At 39.4% G+C, this 22277-nt stretch overlaps 3 protein-coding genes across 3 annotated transcripts in view; 2 read left to right on the top strand and 1 right to left on the bottom strand.

Annotated features, from left to right (window-relative positions):
- The first annotated feature begins 7666 nt into the window (after positions 1-7666).
- Positions 7667-15034, top strand: LOC101470779 (neuronal acetylcholine receptor subunit non-alpha-2). The gene is made up of 6 exons (XM_004545508.3): positions 7667-7972; positions 8962-9113; positions 11389-11433; positions 11838-11947; positions 12777-13689; positions 13804-15034. Exons 1-6 carry the CDS (start codon positions 7906-7908, stop codon positions 13975-13977), a joined length of 1461 nt encoding a protein of 486 aa, XP_004545565.2. The 5' UTR covers positions 7667-7905; the 3' UTR covers positions 13978-15034.
- A 347-nt stretch (positions 15035-15381) lies between these two features.
- Positions 15382-16950, bottom strand: LOC112435920 (uncharacterized protein C3orf85). The gene is made up of 5 exons (XM_024804985.2): positions 16801-16950; positions 16638-16673; positions 16277-16401; positions 16113-16198; positions 15382-15847 (listed from the first exon to the last, which is right to left on the bottom strand). Exons 1-5 carry the CDS (start codon positions 16940-16942, stop codon positions 15769-15771), a joined length of 468 nt encoding a protein of 155 aa, XP_024660753.2. The 5' UTR covers positions 16943-16950; the 3' UTR covers positions 15382-15768.
- Positions 16951-21458: 4508 nt separating this feature from the next.
- LOC101471534 (neuronal acetylcholine receptor subunit alpha-7) overlaps positions 21459-22277 on the top strand; it is a 36882-nt gene continuing 36063 nt past the window's right edge. Inside the window, exon 1 of the mRNA XM_004545510.3 lies at positions 21459-21880. Coding sequence (XP_004545567.1) covers positions 21811-21880 — 70 coding nt within the window. The 5' untranslated portion in view covers positions 21459-21810. The remainder of the gene's footprint in view (positions 21881-22277) is intronic.

Genomic DNA, 22277 nt, shown 5'->3' on the forward strand with positions numbered 1-22277 from the left:
TACAAAGTCAAAAAATGTCTTGATGCATGCTCGATCATCCAGGTAAGGAAATCTCAGAAAGCTGATCCAAGTGACTTCTTCAGCCTGACTATACACACCACACTTGCAAGACAATACATCATTAAGTTGACTTTGAAGACAATGGATTGTTAACAAACCACTCTACAACACAAAACTTTTTGAGGTGTCATTTTATCAGACTGAACAACATGCACGCAAACACTACCAAAAATATAACCACCTCGGCAGGTGGAGATAATAATTGAGAAAATTAACCTTTTCTGATTGTGCCACCAATTTCAAGCCAAAATTAGGACTGGAAGGTCCTGAAGTTCAATCAATGTGTTATCAGCTGGTCTTGAGTTATCTAACACGGTGATGCACATAGGCAGAAGACAGGAAAAAGGCTGCATCGCTAAAGCAAAAGTAACAAACTTGCCTTTTCTTACTTCCCTGCTCTTTTCTTTCCTCTTTCAAAGGTCACTAGTGAGTCTGAATGTCCCTGTCAGCTCTCACAAGCCTACACACACACACACACACACACACACAAACACAGCAAAGGTTCACGCCATCCAGCCCTTTCCCCTCAAGTCACATTTGTGATTATGGCTTTGAATTGGCCCACACTGCAGCTCTCAACGATCTACTGCTCACACTTAATCCCTACTTGTGTCTACACGCTGAGCCTGTACACATTTGTGTTTGGGTAAGAGTGTGTGTCAAGAGGAGACGGGGAAGATTACACATGTCACCTGAGGAAGTGAGAACGAGAAACACACACTGAGACAGAGAGGGTGGAGATAGTGACAGAGTGAGTGTTATTGCAAGTCCATATGAGCACTCAGTAGCAAGCGTCTCCCTACATACGGATTATGGCGTGCATGGAGTCCGGCTATAAATATGAAGATGAGCAGCAACCGTATCGCGGACACACATACTATCCCATCAGTCTCAGTCTGCATCCAGACAAGGTCATTTTAGTGCCTGGTTGCCACAGAATGAAGAGTTCATTCTGAGAACTACCAAATACTCTAGCTATATTTGGACAGTATGCATCCAATTTACCTAACAGCCTCTCCCCCAACTTATTGCAGCATTTAATAGGGAACAAATAAAGAGCCCTCACAACACCTTCATCTATAATTTTATCCACTAGACGAAGATGTTTCCCTTTGATGTATTTGGATGCCACTTATAGAATATGTCGAGAAAGACTCACAAATTGGCTGCTTCTTAAAGCTGCAGCCACTCAAAGCTGAATTTGTAATGGTGTGAGTTTGATGTTTTGCAGCTGCACTGTGGATCTTTCTTGAATGATTGGACTTCAAGAAGGGACTTGGTGGCAGTCAGAGACTAAAGCAGAGTGCAGCAAAGCCCTGGGTGGTAAATTCAGGGATAATACATTATTAAGCCAGCTACATGGATGAATATTTTACATGATTCTTCACTGTTGACGCGACTGTTAGCATCCAGCTCTTGGATATGAAGAGTCCAGGATGATGAAATGCTTTTGGGGTTTTTTGTTTCAGGTTTGAGGTTTAAGGACTAACGTAATAAAAAAATAAAAATAAAATCATAGTTTTAGCTCACATTTGTTTCCATAAAAAAAGGATCTTGACATTTTTTCCCCAGGTGAGTTTCTCTTCATCTTTTCTCATCTTCTGTCTCTTTCTTTAGCTTTCCATGCTTGCCTTGTCCACTAGTTACAGGGATTCTGCCCACTGAGTTGCAGGGAGCGAAAAAGGGACATCTGCAGAGGACCACTTCAGCATGCTTGGGAGAACTGGGGCGGGGTTGTAGGGTGAGACAGGGGCATACTGCAGAAGGCTGGATGGTGAATTAGGGTAGTCTCTTGTGTAGTTGGGAGCAGAACGGTACATGCCTGTGGCCAGTCAACCATGGATAAGTAAAGGAGACTCTCCGCTAAATAATTCATTCCAATGGGAGCCTTCTGAACCCACGCACAGACGCACACATGCATGCAGGGTTCTCTCGCACACACAAATGGCTGCTTCTTGACGTAGAATGCTGCAACGCCCTTACACCAAACACAGGCTCCTAATTTTACTCTTTGATGAATATTTGCAGATGGATGAAGAAACATTGTCTTGGAATAAAGAAAGAACATTTTGGTGGAACAGCGACAGCAAAAAATGCTTCAAGGTTGTTTTTGGCTTGTGAGCAAACATCACAGAGAAATGCATACAATACTTTGATAAATCAAGAAACTATCAGAATCCTTCACCACTAAGTGCTGAGGGATTTAAATGTAAATTTTTAAAAACGTTCCAAGCATTTGTAAATCTAATAAAGCTACATTTTAGTTTCAACAGAATAAAGAAAACATGTCAAATGTTTGAACTGAGAAAATGTATATGACACGGCCATGTTTACCAATGTGCAGGGTACACCTTGGACAGGTTACCAGACTGTCACAGGGCTAACACAGACAGACATTCATACTTACAGGCAATTTAGAATCACCAGTTACACACCAGAAGAGACTCACACCACATGGAACGATGGTAGATTCAAACCCAGGACCTTCTTCTGGTGAAGCAACACAGAACTGAACCACCTGCTCTGAAGAAAACCCCCCAAAACAAAAAAAAACCCCCCACCAACTCTTCTTATATTTAAATTATATCAGTTTGTTCAGTTAATTTTGATGCCCTGAAATTCGAGAAAAATAGCTGAAATTCTTAAATAGTTAATACAATATTTTTGTGAAACCCATTTAATTAAAGCTGAAAGTCTGCCCTCAGTCACGTTTTGACTGTTTGATTTCAGATCCACTGCGGTGGCACACAGAATCCAGATGAACAGAGAGTGTTTTTGTCTCAGTGATTATGAACATAACTACATAAATACAGCAGCATGTGAAGACAGATTAGGCTAACACAGACAGAAAAAGGGAAATACAGATTTACATACATACATATTGGCACATGGAGCAGCACAGCACAGTTTCATACCCACATTAAGTACATACAAGCACACAAACTTGCACAAACACATAAAGATAGACAACCATATCTGCAAAAATTCAGATTATAGACACGTGCAAATATGCAAAGCACAACTGACTCACAACTTATGACTACAGACATAGCCATTAACTCTTTGCCTACTAACTCTGGGAGGAGATGCTCCTACACACACACACACACACACACACACACACACACACACACACACACACACACACACACACACACACACACACACACACACACACAAGCCCGTTCAGCTGTCTTAGTGAGGACCTTCATTGACATAATGGTTTCCCTAATCCCTTACCCTAATCCTAAACCATTAAAAATGAATGCCTAACCCTAACCCAGTCACAAGGGATCGAATACGGTATATGCGAAGAGGACCATCGAGGAAAAGGAGAAGAGGAGCAGAGAAGTTGAACAGGAGTCTCAAGGGAGAAATCTGGATGATCCAGCAGCCCCTAGGACCATGCAATAAAAACTTTAATGAAAGTCAACTAAATCAAACTTTCTCTTATACCTAACCATAACCTAATTGTAACCCTGACACTAAAACTACATTTTGAGCCTCAAAAAGGCCTTCAAACTTGTGAGGACCGGTGTGTGTGTCCTCACAAGGGACTGTTGGTTCTCAAAAGTATAGTAGAATGCAGATTTCGGTCCTCACAAAGATAGCTAGACAGGAACACACACACACACAGTCGTTTTTTTCATATCTTAGTGGGGACATCTAATTGACACAGTGCTGATGCAAACAAACTGTGAAGCTTATATACTTGTCAGAGGGCACAATTAAATTAGAGGTGTTGAGGTCAAAAAAGGCTATTTTTTAATCTGAAGATTTTCAGATTAAACGTGTCCCAGCTCCAAACATCTGTATAGCATTTGAAAATCGGAATATTGTGCTTAATCTGTGTCTGTCAGTCTGTTCGCTTTCCCCAACAACCCTTAATCAGATCATTTTTAAACTTGCTGTATCTGCAGCCCAGTAAATGTAGTGCTGAGCTTGAAGCTGCTTGGGTGAGTTCTGTAACAGTCAGTGTTGGTTTATTTACGTACAATGTTACAAGATCATTATGCGGTCACAGATGATACTAATAACAGTGATTAATAATATCTGAACTGTGGCATTGTCATAATTTTCCTATAATGAAGATATTTAGCAACAAAGATGAGTGGCTCCATCTACTGAATAAATATGAGAAGAAGACCCCAAAAATATGACCACAAACTGAGCACTGCACTTACTGTGGTAGTCACATATAGATGAATGAGTTATTTGTAGGAACTTGCTTTTATGTTCCAACAAAGTGAGGCAGGCATACACAGATGTTTATTTCTATAATGCTGTGAACATTTCTGCCGCACTTGATCTTTGCTCCTCCGTCTTTACACATTATCAGAAGGAGACAGAATTGTAACCCTGTCTGAGCGGCTAGAGTTTCAAACGCTGCTCCGTCTTTTCTTTTTCTCACGTCAGTCAGACGAAAACAAAAGGAAAATCAGTGTGAGCCTCTTAGACTGAAGTATCATGTTCAAGGTCAATAGTCATGTTGTGACTGTGTGTCAGTGGAGTGAGAAAGCTCACTCTGCTGCTAACTTTTTCCACTCCAGCATTGGCTCTTGAACTGATATTTGAGCCCCAAAGGGTATTATGGCCAATTTGTTTTAATCTCTCACTCCCTCCCTCTCTCACATGCTCCCCTTTCCCTTTTTATTCCTCTGTTGTAAGTTTGAGATAAATTTGAAAGATTTTTGCTCCTCAGATCTGGCCAGAATCTTTGCAGCTAGTTTCCCCTGCAGTTCTTTTGTGCTTCGGAAGATTAAAATATCAAATGACTGAACCGCTATATTATTGATGGGTTTTGGATTTTTTTTCATCAGACCATTTTAAAGTTGGAGTGACTTGGAAAAAAGTTTGTATCATCTCAAAGCTGCTATGAGGCCATCAGGTTATCTGATTTTTCATTTGAAGTGCTGGTGATAGCATATGGGGTGGGGTGATGCTATTAGACTACTCTTTGTGTTTCCCTTTGAAGTCTGTGTGAGATTGGATTTCCTTTGCTGTATCCCCCTCCTTCCTTTATGACCATTTTTTTAAACCCTTAAAACAACAAACACACTAAGATTAAACCCCCAGGCCTTGGTAGTCGAGGCTTTTTCCTCTTATTAATTCAATATTTCTGCACCCAGTGAAATTATGCAGACTCTAATTATGGGCTCAACAACGGCTGAGAAAACAAAAACAACACCAACACAGTCAAGAAGAGAACACACACACACATGAGCCAAGACAAGCAAGCGCCAACATTTTTGTAAACGCACAGATGCTGACAATGTGCTCTCTCCTCACTTTGCATTTTCACTATCTCACTTTCTCACTCTCACACACATCAACTAACACATACATATGCAAGCACGTTGCACAGCTGCCCACAGTCATCTGGGAAGAGACCAGCAGGTTTCAAGCCCATGAGAATTTATGTTTCTGAATGATTAGAGGCGAGGCGGATGGGTCGATCTCGGAGGCAGCAGCTGCCCGCCCCACCGCTCCAAGTGGAGCAGAAAATCAGGATAATTTCATTGTGATAATCAGCCTCCCGTTATCCCTGCTACTTCAACCCAGGAGAAGAAGGAAAGGAAACACAAGGGAGGGGGAGTGTGAGATAAACACACATACTTATATATATATATATATATATATATAAGTATGTGTGTGTTTGTGTGTGTGTGTACTGCATATGTATACTAGAAAGAGAGGAGGGAGGTGAAAAGGAGGAGAAAATAAAAATACTGAGAGTTCCTGTCTGCTTAGAATATACCTGGATGAGTTATGGAGACTTTTTTATATCTATGGAGCTTGTACCATTGATAACACCCTTTCAATGGCCCAACAACATTCAAAGCAGGTATCCAAATCCCTGAACTTTAACATACAAATAATAGCTTTATACATGCTGATATTTTAAGATGATTGTTGCCTGGTTTCAACCTGTGTTAACAGGGAACTTTAAACTTTAAAGTGTGTTTGTACATAACTAAGCAATACTAATGTGTTTGTATCAAAGATGCTGATTTCACACCTCAGCTAAGCATTTCTACAAGTTCCCAGATGTCAGCTGGTATAGGGCAGTACTGATTTCACATCACACATTTCTTTTCATCTAAAGTGTTGTTGTTCTCAGCTATGAGTTGTAAAGCATGTCTGCCGTCTCACCACCAGCCTGTCTTTGACTGCGGGATAATAATAAGTTTATGTTGCTCTTGGCTCTCCTTTTCTCACTCCTATTCTATTGTTTTTGCTTCTTCTAAGTGTCTTTCTTTGTGTGCGAGTTAGGCCTTATGTTCAGCTGTTTTTGTCCTGTATGCCATGAGTTTGGGTTTCCTTTCCTTTCCTTTTCATGACAACCCTCAGTCTTTTTGTTCAGTTGCATGCAAGGGCATGCCTCATAACATGGAAATATTGTTTCTGTTTCTGTGTCTTACATGTGTGCAATCATGTGTTTGAATTATGTAGTTGTGACCCCCAAATATTCTGTCTTTGGCACTTGAGCAGCCGATGACTTTATCTTGATGAAATATTCACACTGATGTTTGCAAACACACTTGACCTCTAAAAAATACACAACACAATAAACTTTCACTACACTATTTATGACCGTGTATAGTTGGTATCAGGTAGAGGAAACTAACAGACAAACTCATGCCAGGGTGAGTCTCAGCAAGCTTGAAACTAGCCAAACTAATCACATTGGGACATACTCAGTAAGCTTTGACTGATTGCACAGTGATAATGTAATGATAACCTGGTGCTCTGAGACAGAAATGTTCCAGTTGCATTGCAGGTTTACCTATAAATGTCTCAAAATCTGATTTGAATCTTTCTGCTTCCTGTTTATGTCAATAAAACTATTTTTTGCCTTACTTTAATTTGATCTATGTATGTTTGAGTTTATTTGTGCAAAATAAAACTTCAAAAAAATTCAAACAAGCGTGTCCTTCACATACACCAACGGAAGCACTTTTTAACAACTTGATTCAGTAATTTAAAGTTAAATATAACAGTGTTTGTAACTCAGATTCTTGATCCTGGGGATAATGGTGCAATAAAGTGTAATAAAGCTTTTCCAAAACATAACAACAGGTAAAACAGATGTTATTGATGAAGGTAGGCTAGTCTCCTGCTTAGGTACAAAGTGATTGCATTTTCAAAGGAAGTTCATCAAGACGCATCATTCATGTGATGTTTTCATGCGCACATACAGGGGCTTTCTGCATTAAAGGACGGGCTTAATTGCTTTGTGCTATGGACTAAAAGGTGACGCTGAAGGAGGGGCAACCATTCTCACTGCATTATATTCATCATTATTTTATTTCTAAAAAGAAAACTATAGAAAATAAAACAAAATGCAACAAAAGCTAAAGTCATTAGAGGCGGGTATTTGTTTGTCCCAAGTCTTTTGTAAAAAATGCAAACTCTACACACAATTTAAAGTGAAAGCTCAAGACTTACATTCCGAGCAGGACTTTTAAACATCGGCTAGTAATAACCTAGTCCATCCTGAGGAGGTCAGTAGCAGCAGTGAGCTAAACACAATGATTTAGAGCATCTTTAAAACTTCACTTATTTGTCCGATCCGGGAATCCCTCCACCACCTCCTTCATCCTCCCCGCTCCCTCCCTCCCTCCTCCTGCAAGCCACCCCGTCCACCGACAGCGGCGCTTCCCGTGACGCCTCGAACGGAATCAGATTCGGACACATGCGCTCTCACATCAGGTCCCTGCCCCCTGATACACGGCAGCAGTAACGGGGTTACTTTCCGTATACCGTCTAGTTCCAGCACTGATGGGAACCTCGGGGTCTAAGACATATCGGTGTGCATAGCCTTCTTCTCCAGCTGACAATACCATGAAGTTAGAAGTCCTTCTTCTCCTCCTCTTGGGTTTTTGCAAGCTGTCCCCCGCGAAGATTGCCGGTGAGAAAACTCTTGATATATGTATATATAAATATAATATTTCTTTAGAAGACATACTCTATGCTCAGTAATGCCTCCACCGATTTGTTCAGTGTTGTGCAACATCCGCTAATAGCGTTGATTAAACTCTGCATAAACTCCGATGACCTTGTCAAACGGGTAAGCACAAACTACTACCAACTACTCACCACTGGTCTTATAAAGCAAAGGATTATGTTTACATTCCTACGTTTCTTTTTTTTAAAAGATTCAGTAACTTGGAGAAGGCATGCAGACTTCTAATTGTGTTGACAACAACAAAACAGCAAAAGCTGCCATTTTTGTGGGATGAATTAAGCTTTTTTTTAGTGCAACAAGATAGTCCTTTTAGCAGTGTAACGCAGTAATGCGATGGCCCTAGTTCTGCTTCTCTTGGAGCTGACTGGTCATCAGGCAAACAAGAACACAGGTGTCATATATCAGCATCTCTGCACCTGTCCTTGAAAGTACAGCCAGAGCTTGTGGGATTCAATCATCTGTAATGTGGCTTTTATGTTTGCTTGGTGGATCCTTTATATGCATTTACCCTGTCAGATGATGTCAGACAGATGTGAAGCCAGAGTGGGAAAAAAAAACAAAGCAAAAACGCTGCAGGTCAAAGGTGGACACTCTTCCTCCCGGTCCCTCAGCTCACACACATTAGTCCTTGCACATGATGTCCCTTGTGTCGGATATTTTAGATGTCTCTCTCCATCGACATTACAGTTTCTGTTTCTCTGGTGGCTTTATTTCACTGCAGACTGACTGATGGGCTGACTGCCCAGCTTCTGTGCACAGCCATATTAACCATTTATCCTATCTTGTTATCTTGTTATGCAGTGTGTGTTTTTTAGAGGAAGAGTAAATGCTCTACTTTCTATCCCTGCCACTTAAAATCAGGCTGGTGATGGTGAAAAGCAGCGGCAGTAGGAGTTATTATTGTTGATCCATCTTCCCTCTTCTTGTTCCAGCTCCAAATGAGTTTGTGTCCTTGGCGGAGATGGAGGATGCTTTATTGAAGAACCTTTTCCAAGGCTATCAGCGCTGGGTTAGGCCAATCCAGCGTGCCAATGACACTATTAAAGTACGCTTTGGACTCAAGATCTCTCAGCTGGTCGATGTGGTGAGACGACACACACACACACGTACAAACAGACTGACATCAGTTTGCAACTCCTGTTAAAAGTGGCTTCCTTAGTTTGAATGAAACTAAGTTTGAATTTTACACAACTTTTAGTCTTTCGGTCTTCCTGTGAGATTTGTTGGCAACATCCAAAGTAAAGAATATTGCAAGCCTTGCCCTTTAACAGCAAACACTAAATGCAAGCATGAACTTGCTTTGAAAATGCAATTATTGAAAAAGTATCAAGACACTGAGTTAGATAAAACACGTGTAACACATATAAAAGAAATATAAAGAGGTTGTTCTGGTTTCATCAGTCCCACTATGTGTGGTGCTGAAATAGAGCTCAAGCTATCTCTTCATACTTGTGACTACACTGTCTCTCTTTGGAGTGTTTGTTTAATATTTCAGAGGCTGGTTGCAATAGGTTGAGATGGTTTAGTTGCTCCGGAGGAGAAAACTGAGCACGCTAATGGAGGAACCATGCTTCTTGGCTTGAAATATTCATCTCAGCCAGTCCATATTTAACTTTTCTTCTCTTCCTTCCAACAAACACAGCCAGAAATGAATTACATAAAGCTGTTTGTGGCAAATAGGAAAGGTTTAGGTTGATCTGTTGGATTCTGGGAAAGAGAAAGGGCGATGGAGCTAAACATAAAAACAGCAGCCCGCCTATGCTGTGTATGTCCCCTGACTCTCTCTAGGCTGCTGCTCAGCTCTGTATTAGATTATGGTTCACCTCTGGTCTATGTGATCACCAAAACATTCAACTGAGTCTGACAGCTGAGGCCTGCGCTGGATATGCTGAACATCTTTGAATATGTCTCGCTCACGTCTGCTAAGGTTGTTGAACTTGTTTTTGTTATCAGCACAGCTTCCTGCACCCACTTTTGGTACTATGTTTTCTTTGTGTTTACTAAGAAAGTGGCAGATAAATCAGATTCTGTCAGATACAGTGGAAAACGAAAAGATGATTTGGTTCACCTGAGCTGGGGGTTTTATATTCACTAAAACAGTAGCAGACAATAAAATATTTGAATGAAATAAGTGATCTTGGATTTCTTTGTAAACTTTGTTTATGAATCATTTAAGCGTGAATCAGTGTTGAGTCTATACTGAACAGGTGCCTTAGCGAAGAACCAATTTTAAAGTGTATCTTTAGGTACTTTGTTACTAGAACTCTGTTACAAAAGCAAGTTTTTTATTTCTTTAGTTAAATCTTTTAAAAAATGCCAAAGATATCAAAGTTTATTGGCATAAAATAGTGTTTTTGGACTAATAGAATCATGACATGAGACGGATAAGGCTGAGGTATGCCAATGACATGAGAATTTGACTCAAAATCTGTGGCGATAGGTTTCATGGAGTGATGAATCCAAATCTGAAATTTTTGGCTGACATTTTTGTCAGTATGTACAGAGGAAGTCAGGAGAGGGGTATAACAATGAGTGCCATGTTTTACAGCCATCTGTAGAACACAGTGGAGGCTCTGTCAGTATTTAAGGCTGAACTTCAGTCTGTGGTTTTGGAATCTTTGTCAAAATGGATGGAAATATGAACCCAGAAAAGTATCATCAGACTTTGATCCACTAACAATTGGGAAGCTTCTGATTGGCAGTGCCTTCATCTTTTAATATGACAATGATCTCAAGCACATTGCCACTGCAGGAAAAGCATACTTGGATAGAAAAACACACAGTGGAACACCATCAGTCATGGACTTTCCTCCCCATAGCTCAAACCTCAACATTACTGAAGCAGTGTGGGGTCATGTAGACAGAGGGCACAACAAAGGGCAGCCAGTATCCAAAGAAGAGCTTTGTACATCCTTCAAGAAGCCTGGAGAACTGCTCCTGAAGAATACTGAATGACAATGAAAATGAGCTTGCAGCTAACACAGCTGAAGAATAAAAGTGTCCATGCCAAATGTTGACTTTCAAGCTTTTAGGAATTCTACAAACTCTGTTTTTGTCTTATTTTATTTCTATGTATGCAATCGCTGCACCTATTTCCCATTTTCCCTGAAAACATGCAAAGACATCAGGGGTGTCTTGAGTCTTTTGCACAGAACTGAACAACCCAACCAAAACCAGCCAAACAAGCAAATATATTTCATTTTCATAGTTGCATTTTAATGTGCAAATCCACCAAATAATAAAACAATGGGTTGCAAAAATGATTTCTTCTTACGTTTTTGGAAAGTATTTTTACATAACATATTTTCCCAATTTTAAATAATAATATTTTTTCTATTTTTTATGTTTTTGTCTTTTAGGATGAGAAAAATCAGCTAATGACAACTAATGTTTGGCTGTGGCAGGTAAGACAAAATGAACACAATGTTGTTGGGCAGGAGCATGAAAGATTGTACAGAATCATCCAAGAGACCATTTATAAACATTTTCTCATAAATGTTAATCAGTTTATTTTTCATGATGCATTAACAAATAACACATGGTTTGCAGGTAAAATGAGACTGACTTTTTGAATGTAATGTATTTTAAAACTAATTTATAGACCCTTGATTTGCTTAAATAAGCTGTATGTGTGAGCAGTTGGTTTAAATGTAATATTTAGTTGTTATTTGTATAACTGATGATGGGTGACAGAATTCATAAAGGAGTCTGTTATAGAGGGTATACAACAAATACAAGCAAATCACAGTATTATTGAGTGTTGTTTATAAGTCTGCTGATGTGGCTTCCTGCATTTTCCCTTGACCAGGAATGGATTGATTACAAGCTGCGATGGAATCCAGATAAATACGGAGGAATCACCTCCATCAGAGTTCCTTCAGAAAATATCTGGCTCCCAGACATCGTCCTGTATGAGAAGTAAGGCCGCTCTGAAATTTCAGCAATCCAGTGACTGATGATTACGTCATGTGAAACATGAGTCTGTCTGCATGAAAAACACTAACACAACGTGATGCTATCTATCTTAATTGCTTTAAAAAAAGCTTTCTTTGAGTGTAACCAGCATGTTGTAATATAAATATTATAAATATTTAATCTTACACCTCATCTAAAAAAATCAGTAACACTGAGCTGTGCTCAGAAAGGCCACTCTGTTCCTTGTACATTAATGGATTGGATTTATATAGCGCTTTTCAAGGCACCCAAAGCGCTTTACAATGCCACTATTCATTCACTCTCGCATTCATACACTGGTGGAGGCAAGCTACAGTTGTAGCCACAGCTGCCCTGGGGCAGACTGACAGAAGCGAGGCTGCCATTTCGTGCCATCGGCCCCTCTGGCCAGCACCAGTAGGCAAGTAGGGTAAAGTGTCTTGCCCAAGGACACAACGACCAGGACAGAGAGCCCAGGGATCGAACCGGCGACCTTCCGGTTACAGATACGCTTCCCAACCCCCTGAGCCACGGTCACCCAATCAGCCATACATTTACTTGACCACTTATTAGGTTTGAGCCTGTCTTAGTTGCCATTGGTCAAGTAGCAGGGAGCGATGTGGACACATTTCATAATGCTCTCAAAGAGTCCATAAATTTTCAATTTTCATGTGATTATCAGTTGAACTACAACAGGTGCATAAAAACAATTCATTATCAAAGAGATGGACGATTGCATATAGTAGTATTAATTTAACAGTTTCATGTAAATGGACTTAAGATGAGAATTGACTTGTGTTTCATATTTCTTCAGTGCTGATGGGCGGTTTGAGGGTTCCCTGATGACCAAAGCTATTGTGAAGTACAACGGGGCCATCACCTGGACACCACCTGCCAGTTACAAATCTGCCTGCACCATGGATGTCACTTTTTTCCCTTTTGATCGCCAGAACTGTTCCATGAAGTTTGGGTCGTGGACCTATGATGGCAGCATGGTGGACTTGGTTCTCATGGACAACCAGGTTGATCGGAAAGACTTCTTTGATAACGGGGAGTGGGAGATACTCAGCGCTACTGGTGCCAAAGGAAACAGAAAAGATGGCTTGTTATCCTACCCCTTCATCACATACTCCTTCATCCTGAAGAGGCTGCCTTTGTTCTACACGCTGTTCCTAATCATCCCTTGTTTGGGTTTGTCATTTCTGACCGTCCTGGTCTTTTACCTCCCCTCAGATGAAGGAGAGAAGCTTTCACTCTCTACCTCTGTCCTAGTGTCACTTACTGTGTTCCTGCTGGTCATTGAAGAGATTATTCCCTCCTCCTCCAAGGTCATACCCCTGATCGGAGAGTACCTCCTCTTCATCATGATTTTTGTCACCCTCTCCATCATCGTCACTGTCTTTGTCATCAATGTCCACCACCGCTCCTCAGCCACTTACCACCCAATGTCGCCATGGGTTCGAAACCTCTTTCTTCAAAAACTGCCCAGATTGCTGTGCATGCGAGGGCACACTGACCGCTACCACTACCCAGAGCTGGCTCCCGAAAGCCCTGAGCTGAAGTCTCGCTCTGGAGGTCGGAGAGGCCAGAAGACAAACAGTGGTTCGCTCGGACCGACTACTTCTGATGGGAAGGACGAAGAAGCCTGGGGTGCTATGTTGGAGAAAGCCATCTATTCGGTGCGCTACATCAGCAGACATATCCGTAAAGAACACTTCATCCGTGAGGTGTGTAAAGTATTTATCAATAAACATTAAATTCTTTTGACAGATTAAGAACTTGATGTTTATATTGCGCATACTCTTTCTGTAATCCCATGTCTTATTTTTACCTTTTCACAGGTGGTACAAGACTGGAAGTTTGTGGCCCAGGTGTTAGACAGAATCTTCCTTTGGGCTTTCCTCACTGTCTCAGTATTAGGCACCATCCTTATCTTCACTCCAGCTCTGCATATGTTCATGAAAATCCCCCCTCCAATTCCAAGTGAGGAACAAGCTTCAGAGCCGTTACACTGACGAGGCAACTGATCATCTGCCTTCAAAGAAAACATTTTTTAAACATGGTACCACTGAGCAAGAAGAGCCCACTGCAGGCACCTTTTACAGGATTTTGTTGACTATCTGACTCTTTCTGTTAAACCACTGTGTAAAATATACATGCGAATAAGTCATCAGGTCACTCTGTCTGTTTTGTCAATATCATAACGTTTCATCTGATTATATTGGCATTTTATTCTGGTTTAAGATATATATGACAACCTGAGTAACCAGTAGTCTCACCTGTGTTGAGTTTCAGTTCGCAAATTGCCAAAATAAAAAACAACAACAAAGAAATGCTTCATAAACTCTACACCAAATGGTATTTAGCTATCAATATACAAGATTAAGGTAAAACCCCATAATTGCCTTATTTTTTATGTTTTTAACCAACATCATATTTAATTTGATATTTTTTTCTTGACATACTTTTTTTTTCAAATTCAAAACAAATTTCTACTCTGGGAATTTTAATTAAATAAACACCCATGAGGGCGTTGTCAAAGCTATTATTTAACAGTAGGCTACTTTTTTGTAGTAAACTGTAAGAAAAATCATTTCTGCAGAAACCTTTAAACTACCTTAAACAGAGATCCCACCACCTCGCAAAACGTTTGACTTTTGATGTCACACATTAGGGGAAATAAAGTATTAAAGGAAAGATACTTAACTTACTCTTCCCTGTGTTTTTTTTTTGCATGTGACAAGGCATGAATAAACCTGAAATAAAAGTAATAAACAGTAAAAGTTAATGTTAGCAATAACTGACTTATTGCTAACATTAACTTAATGATAGCCCTGATTTGGCCCTCAGGCTGTATGTTGAGTATCACCACACCGAAGCTTAAAAATTGTGCTGCTCTGTTTCAGTAGCATTTACTGATTTGTCACTTGTGTCGTCCTCATCAGATAAATTTTTCTCACAGCAGACAAAGAATACATTTAAAGTAACAAAGTGTACTGGATTAATGAAAACAACCCATAAGTTTGTTGTTTTTATTGTTTCGATGTACCTAATCAAACCAATAAAGCTGGTTTAAATACACAAGCCTGTTTAAGATAATGCTGTTTTTAGACTCGCTTACAATTCAGCAAAAAATGTATTTGCTCATCATGTTGTGTGCAAAATTTAAGTCACTGCAGTGTCACAAATGGTATGACTTATCCCCCCCAAACAGGATCATTTTAGCTTTGGCTGAAATCTGTGAAGTAAAATCTGCATCTTGCAGCACCACCTGGTGGTGAATCTCATTTCGTTTGATTCTTCGAATACTGTTGAATACGTTTTAATTAATGGCATAAAATCATTTTATTTCCATTAATAGACAATCCCAAAAGACTAAAGAAGCAAAATGTTCAGTTCAATTTAATTTGATTTTATTGTATGAAATGCTTGCATCATTTTTCTACAATAATCCAATAAATTTTACACAATTGCTAAAAACAACATTTTCCGCCATGCTGATATAGGAAATAATGGTCACGCTTCGTAACCAATGAGAGGCTTAACTTGAGTAAAAAAGCTGACCAATTAATGAGATTCTAAGACTTTCTGTCCAAATGTTGCGTTCATGTCATAGTGCGTTTGATCGCTAAATCTACAGTTCAGACAGGCTCTGAATGGAGAACATATTCAAAAACATCCCATATCAAGTAAGTCTTTATATACTTTCTAATATTTTGTATATATGCTTATGTAAATCACTTTTTATGAAATGTTTTCCATTTAATTTGTTTTTATTTTGGGCCCCCAGTCTTCTTTTTTCTTTACTACCCATTACGACCGGTGAGGCTGTCCAGGTGGGCGCGTGCATTGCGCAGCATCTCCATATACATCCTGTTGTTTTCGCTGCAAAGTAAAATACATATAATGAATGTTGGCTTTAAGTTTGTGTGGTCAAAAGTATCATAACTATATTAAAAGGAAGTTACAGTGCTCATTGAAGTTACTTCGGTTTGGGCACGCTGACCATTAAAACAGTAACCATTGTTGTTTCTTTTGCAAACGTGTTTGATTTAAAGTTACGTAAGTAATGTACTCGATAAAATTGGAAGAGTCTGACTCTGAAACATTCAAATGTAATTTAATAGCGACAAACAGTTACGTCACTCACGTGGCCACAGAGCGGTCAAACATCAGGTTGCTCATGTCCATGTAATACTGCGCATCTGTTCGAATGGCCGTCCAGTACTCATTAGCCTAATGAACAAACAATTACATGAAACGATTCTTAAAGTGACTCACTCTATATGCTTAGAACATTTCACTAACATTTACCTGCTCCTGAACGGTGTAACCCCACTGGTTCTGAGAGTGGTGTGGATCCCAATATCCTGCCTGTCTCTTCAGCCTGATAAATCCCTTTGCCTCCTCTTCCTTCAGGAAAGGGGCAGCAAAACCCCCTAAAAACATTAACATTGACGGATATTATAATACTTGTAGGCGCATGTATTAAATAAGAATTCCTAACAACACTGACATAAATAGAAGTCATGAGCGAATCCTGGATGTTAAGTAGGTCTAGTAGAACACTGCATGTTTAAATTTTAAAACTATAATTTTCAAAACTATGTTTCATGACTTTAAATCTACAACACCAGCACATATACTTGCAGTAACAACAGAGGAGAAAACTTACCACTCAAAACAGCTAACAGGATCACAAACTTCATGTCTGTGAAATTATGAGTAAAGAAAATGTTTTAGAAGAAAGAGAGAAATGTGTAGACATCTAACTGCTTGAGCTGTCAGGTGTGAATACTGTAAAGTTTCATTAAAACGAGACAGAAAGGGAGATTTACCTGCAGCGGTGTCATTCGTCTGAATGTGTGAGTGTTTCGGATTCAGCTTAAAATCCATCATGAAAAGTGAACAACACTTTCCTTCATAGATTTTTTTTCCTTTAATACCAGAAACCAGAAGGGAATGAAAGAACTCAAGCATCAGGGCAGGCCATCACTCTGAGTCAACATTTACATTTATCTGTTGCCAGCAGACCAAACAGCAGGCCTTCCCCCACAGCAGCCAGGCTGTGAGATTCAGCATAGAGATGTTACCGGCTGTATTTTTAGGCCATGACAGTCACTAAAACGTTTATTCTGTAAGACGTGTTTGGTTTAAATAAATTACAATTAGCGAAGAAAAGATGCTTACAAATGCTTTTTTCTAGACACAGCTATTCTTTGCTTTTTGGCTGCATTTTAAAACCCTTAAAAACAAAAGTTATGTTGAACTTTAAAGGTATTATTGCATCAACTTTTTCCACAAAAGATTCTCCACTCATGTTACTTTGAACTCTTATTGCATTATATTGCAATAGATATTTTTTTCTGTTTCAAATGGTATTACCAAATTCCTTATGTTTTATGTTATGTAAATAACCATATATTATTGAACGCACGACCTATTTTTATAGTCTTGTAGAAGTAAAGCTTGTGTGTGTATGTCTACATTTCTACCACTAGGTGTAGTCCTATCCACACTGACTTTTGGTTAGAGCGTTCACTCTTTGTGTGACACAAATGGCAAAACAACTGCCATTTTTCCAAAATAATTTTTGTAATCTGTGTTGGTATATTAAGAAAATAAGTATGAGAAAATACACCGTGAAAAAAAAAACACACTTAAAGAATAAAACAAAACAAACATAAATGTGGCCAGATGTTGATGCATTAAACTATTAACATAAAATCAGGAGTGAAACTGACAAAATGAAGCAGATTAATTAATAAACAAAAACTCCAACTTATGTGATGGATTTAATGAAAGGGAAATATTAACACATAAAGCAGCATTTTCTGAGGGAAGGTAATTTAAAGCTTGCTTTTGAATCAGCTTAGACTTCCGGAAAAAAAAAATCAAAGCAGGTCCCAGAAGGATTAATTTTCATTTTTACTTGTTGAGGTGCTGCGTTAGGTCTCATCCTTTTAAGTATGAGGAGGAGCCTGCCAGTGAATTTCTTTGTGTGATGTAATATTTAGGCCTACGATCTCGCTCAAACGCTGATGCAGCCACATGAAAATAACTATATAAAAGCTGAACTGAGGGTAACGGTTATCCAAAGAGAAACTATTGAGAATAATTTTAACTATTTATGAACCTAAGACTTTCTAATGATTGTTTCATACACATGTGACATTATACAATTATTTTTCAGCGTAATTGTATAATTTTTTATTTGTTTTTCTTTAGCTGTGTAACATTTTCACTCGCCCCCACACACCGCACAAAACCTTTTAGCTCTTTTTGTTTGGGTTCGTCTGACACGCTCTGTCTGTCCTTTACCCTTGACACACTGCTGACCTTTTTCTACAGTAAACTACTAAGTGTGTATGAGAGGTCTGACCTTTCTGTCGCATCCCATAATAAACTGTCACCACCTGAACATTTTAACAGAGACAAATGGCAAGCTGGCAGCTAGTGAGACAAAAAAGGACGAGCTGTGTTGAGCGGACCAAGATGATCTTCATCATGTGGGCTAGATATTCACACGTACCTCAAACCAGCACATATTGGAGTGCAGAAAAGATGCATTTTATTTTTTGGGTTGAAAACATTTCAGATATGCACACACTTCTGAAAAGATTATAAATGACACAATGCAGATTCACGAATGCGTGCACACCTCCCACATCAAAGGTAGTGATTTAGATACAAACTAAAGCTCATCTGACCTCATTCTATCATGTACATGCATACATATGCGCCCTGCTGGGACTATGGGGAATATTTCAAATATTTAAGTTAGAAACAGGGCAAAGGACAAGATGGATGTTGAACAAAATATGTTACGATACTGAAAATTTCATGCATACTTTCTCATCATTGAGAGAATATCGAGATAGTGACAAATCTGTGATTATTTTTTCTGACTATCAGCTTTTAGTTGTACTGCGATGTGTGATTGTCAGTAATGATGTGTGCTAAGTTTGTTTCACGTAGTAGAAAAATACCATAAGGATTTGAAGAGAAGAAAAGACAAAGACGAAACAGGGAAGCAGTACCAGTAACGTCATAACATTAAGTAATTAAACAGAACAGTTTCCATTTATAAAAAAAAAATTGATAATTAACAGCTCCCTGCAGTCCTCACACTCCTTTCTGTGGTTATCATTTTCTCTTGTTCACTTCCTGGACTGGAGACATTTTAAACCTCAGCACTGAAGCTCACAATCAACTCAAAAAGGTGAAACATTAATTAAATAAGAATTGCACAGTGGCATCTTTCATGTTCATTCATATTACATACGTTTGCCAAACAACAGTGTTGGGAATACATCTGTACACGTCGTTAGGGTGGAAAATCTGAACGGTCTGTCTGAAAAAGGACTGTAGTATTTGGGTGAAAGAGTCCAGAGTATCATCAGCTGCCAGTTTGCTGGAGGATTGATTTTAAGAACTTTGAGCATAGAGATGTTTTTTGTTTTTGTTTTTTTAAATTGTGTGTTTGTGCAGTTGTAATGTGCACTGTGCATTGTTAAGTGGGGGCAAACAGCTATACAGAGTGTAGGAGGAGGCAAAACAGTGGAAAGAAAAACATAAAGTGAAAAAAAAATACTCCTGGTGCAACAGAGCCACAGAATCACTTTATAAACACAAACACACACAGAGACAGTACTGCATGCATAATGATGCACTTAATGTTTACACTCAACGAACACTTTGTCAGATGCACCTTAGTAATGTTTTGGACCCCTTTTACCTTCAGAACTGCCCAAATTCTTTGTTGTACACGTTTCTGGAAATACTTCAGAGATTTTGGTCCATATTGAATTGATGGCAATTCGAACAATTGCTGCAGATTTATCAGCTGCACATCAATGATGCAAATCTCCAATTACACCACATCACAAAGGAGCTCTATTGGATTGAGATCTGGTGATTTTGGAAGACATTTGATTACAGTGAACTCGCATTCTTGTTCAAGAAACCAGTTTGAGATGATTCAAGCTTTGTGACATGGTGTGTCACTGTGTGTGATTTGTTTACTTTTACTTCCTTCTCACTCCCTAGATGTTTTTTTTTTCTTTTACAGTGAGATTATTTGAAAGGATGAAGTTGGGATCAGAGGTTTCACACAGCCCACTGTGGCTTTCGGGACCACCTATTGAACAGATATGGGATGCTGTACCAAATCAGATCTAACAGCATAAATCTCCTCAGATGGAGCTCCATGTGGGGTAGGAAAAATAACTAATACCAATGGCGCAGGGCTGCTTCTTAGATAATACGCCCCTATTCCATTGAGAGAAGAAGAAGAGAGAAAGAGACAGGGAGCAAAGGCGGCGAGAACATTTGGAGAAATATGCAATGTTCCCCCTCATTGCCTGTTGGATTCTATTTCCGACTGAAATTATTTATGGACTGGAATAAATAGGTCATTTGATTATAAGCCAGTCTGGCACAAAAAGGAGACAAATATGACAAAAATGCAGTTGATGAACCTCTTTGTAAAGCTGGGAAGGGGGAAATTGCAGTGCGACGCGTGGCACTTCAATAAATGATGATCTACAGCTGTGGGAGATGGAGGGTATGCACTGGTGATTTGTACCTGCTACTTGGGTCAGAGTAAGTTTTCCTGTCAAACAGTGAGATAAAAAAAACAGACAAATGACAAATTTATTTATCTGGTATTTGTATAGCTACTCTTTGACCTTGTGTTTGATTTAAATGTGCACTTAGCAAAAGAAAAAAGATATATGTCAGTCACATGGGCAACTACCAATTTTACGAGTTGCTCAGAAAAGGCTATGCATAGAATCAAGCATGTAATGATTTGACTGATTGGACTGAGCAGATTGGTTTAAATCTTGCAGGATGTTACTTTCAGGCTACAATACTACTCCTGGGCTTAAGTAGCTTGTTTATCTGAGGTAGATAAGAGTATTGATACAACTTTTATTACACTTAATAGTGATATACGGCTACCAACTGATAACCTTATCCTAAGTTCACTAATGAATACATTTATTTACACTGTCAGAGCACTTATGCCATTTGGAGTTTTACTTAGGGTTACATATTCCTTATTTACTTTTAGATCTGTACTTATATAACAGTGCACAAATGGAATCAATCTTCATACCTTACTCTGTGCAAGAAAGATAAGATTTTTTTTCCATGAACATCTAAAAAAAGTCCCTGTTTAATTCTACTGTTTACTGTAATAGACTGCAGTGTATACAGGCGTGACTGGGAGAGCATACACACAGTCCTGTTTCCATCACTTCAGGGGACTTTACATTCAGGGTTTCGTTACATCATTGCCTGAGGTCAAACACTAACATTATCACCCCCAGAATGTGAGCAATATAAGTGGGCGGCACGCACACGCACCTTTATTTGATTAGACTAGTTGAGTTTAAGTAGACACTAATGTAATCTTTAGTCAGTGTCTCGTGAGCATGTTGTAGGATTTAACATTCAAATGTGAGCTAGTTTTCAGGGTTAGCACACAATTACTGGGTTACAGGCATCTCATCAGCCTCATCTGTGCTCATACTCCCGTGACAGAGGCTATTACTTTACTGTATCCTGTTGTGTTACCTGTGATGCGCACTCAGGCTGGGAAGGAGGTGCACTGTGCAGCGTTGTGTGCGTGTGCGTGTGAGGGAGACTGAAGCAGCGTGAACGTGCCAATCTGAACTCCGCACTCCTGTCTGTCAGTCTTTTTTTTCTTTTCTTTTTGCAAATCTCTCACGCCGTCCCGGTCCCCTTCGTTTTCCCCAGCCGCATGTTCATTCCACCGCCGAGCCGGATCAGAGTTCCCGTCTAGCCGACACAACCGCTGGAGTTCACTGGACGGTGCCAGCATGCGGTGCCACAAGTTTTGGAAACCGTGTTCGCTTGGATTTTATATTTGGATCGCAATGCTTTTCAGAGGTAGGTTTGGGGCAAAGTTGTTCTTCCCCTCCAGTTTATACAGATGATCTAATGAAGGGTACCGACTTGAAAACGATTTTTGGTTTTGGTTTTTTTGAGGAGGATGGTAATTTAGACCTGAGTTTACGTCCTCAAACGACTAGTAGGGAATCTTTTCGGCATTTTCGGAAAGTTTTCTAACATTAAAAAACAATCAAAATTGATAGGATAATTTTAAATTGTCTGACATAAACAAACCAGAGTACGTTTAGATAATTTCATATCTGGATATAATGTGGAATTTTTTACTTAAGACCTCACAGTACAGGACTAGGTGACGGTTTTTTGTTTAGCAGTCACCATACACCTGCTGAATAACACTGGCTGCTGAATCTTTCACAGGCTATAGCCAGAATCC

Source organism: Maylandia zebra, linkage group LG2, assembly GCF_041146795.1.
Source record: "Maylandia zebra isolate NMK-2024a linkage group LG2, Mzebra_GT3a, whole genome shotgun sequence".
Taxonomy (NCBI): domain Eukaryota; kingdom Metazoa; phylum Chordata; class Actinopteri; order Cichliformes; family Cichlidae; genus Maylandia; species Maylandia zebra.

What these genes read in the sequence shown, in the direction of transcription:
- LOC101470779 (XM_004545508.3), top strand. Translation starts at nt 7,906, where the DNA reads ATGAAGTTAGAAGTCCTTCTTCTCCTCCTCTTGGGTTTTTGCAAGCTG. An exon ending in GTCCCCCGCGAAGATTGCCG is followed by an intron (nt 7,973 to 8,961) that starts GTGAGAAAACTC and finishes TTCTTGTTCCAG; the next exon opens with CTCCAAATGAGTTTGTGTCC. An exon ending in AAGAACACTTCATCCGTGAG is followed by an intron (nt 13,690 to 13,803) that starts GTGTGTAAAGTA and finishes ACCTTTTCACAG; the next exon opens with GTGGTACAAGACTGGAAGTT.
- LOC112435920 (XM_024804985.2), bottom strand. Translation starts at nt 16,942, where the DNA reads ATGCTTGAGTTCTTTCATTCCCTTCTGGTTTCTGGTATTAAAGGAAAA. An exon ending in CCTGTTAGCTGTTTTGAGTG is followed by an intron (nt 16,402 to 16,637) that starts GTAAGTTTTCTC and finishes TAATGTTTTTAG; the next exon opens with GGGGTTTTGCTGCCCCTTTC. An exon ending in GTTACACCGTTCAGGAGCAG is followed by an intron (nt 16,199 to 16,276) that starts GTAAATGTTAGT and finishes TTTGTTCATTAG; the next exon opens with GCTAATGAGTACTGGACGGC.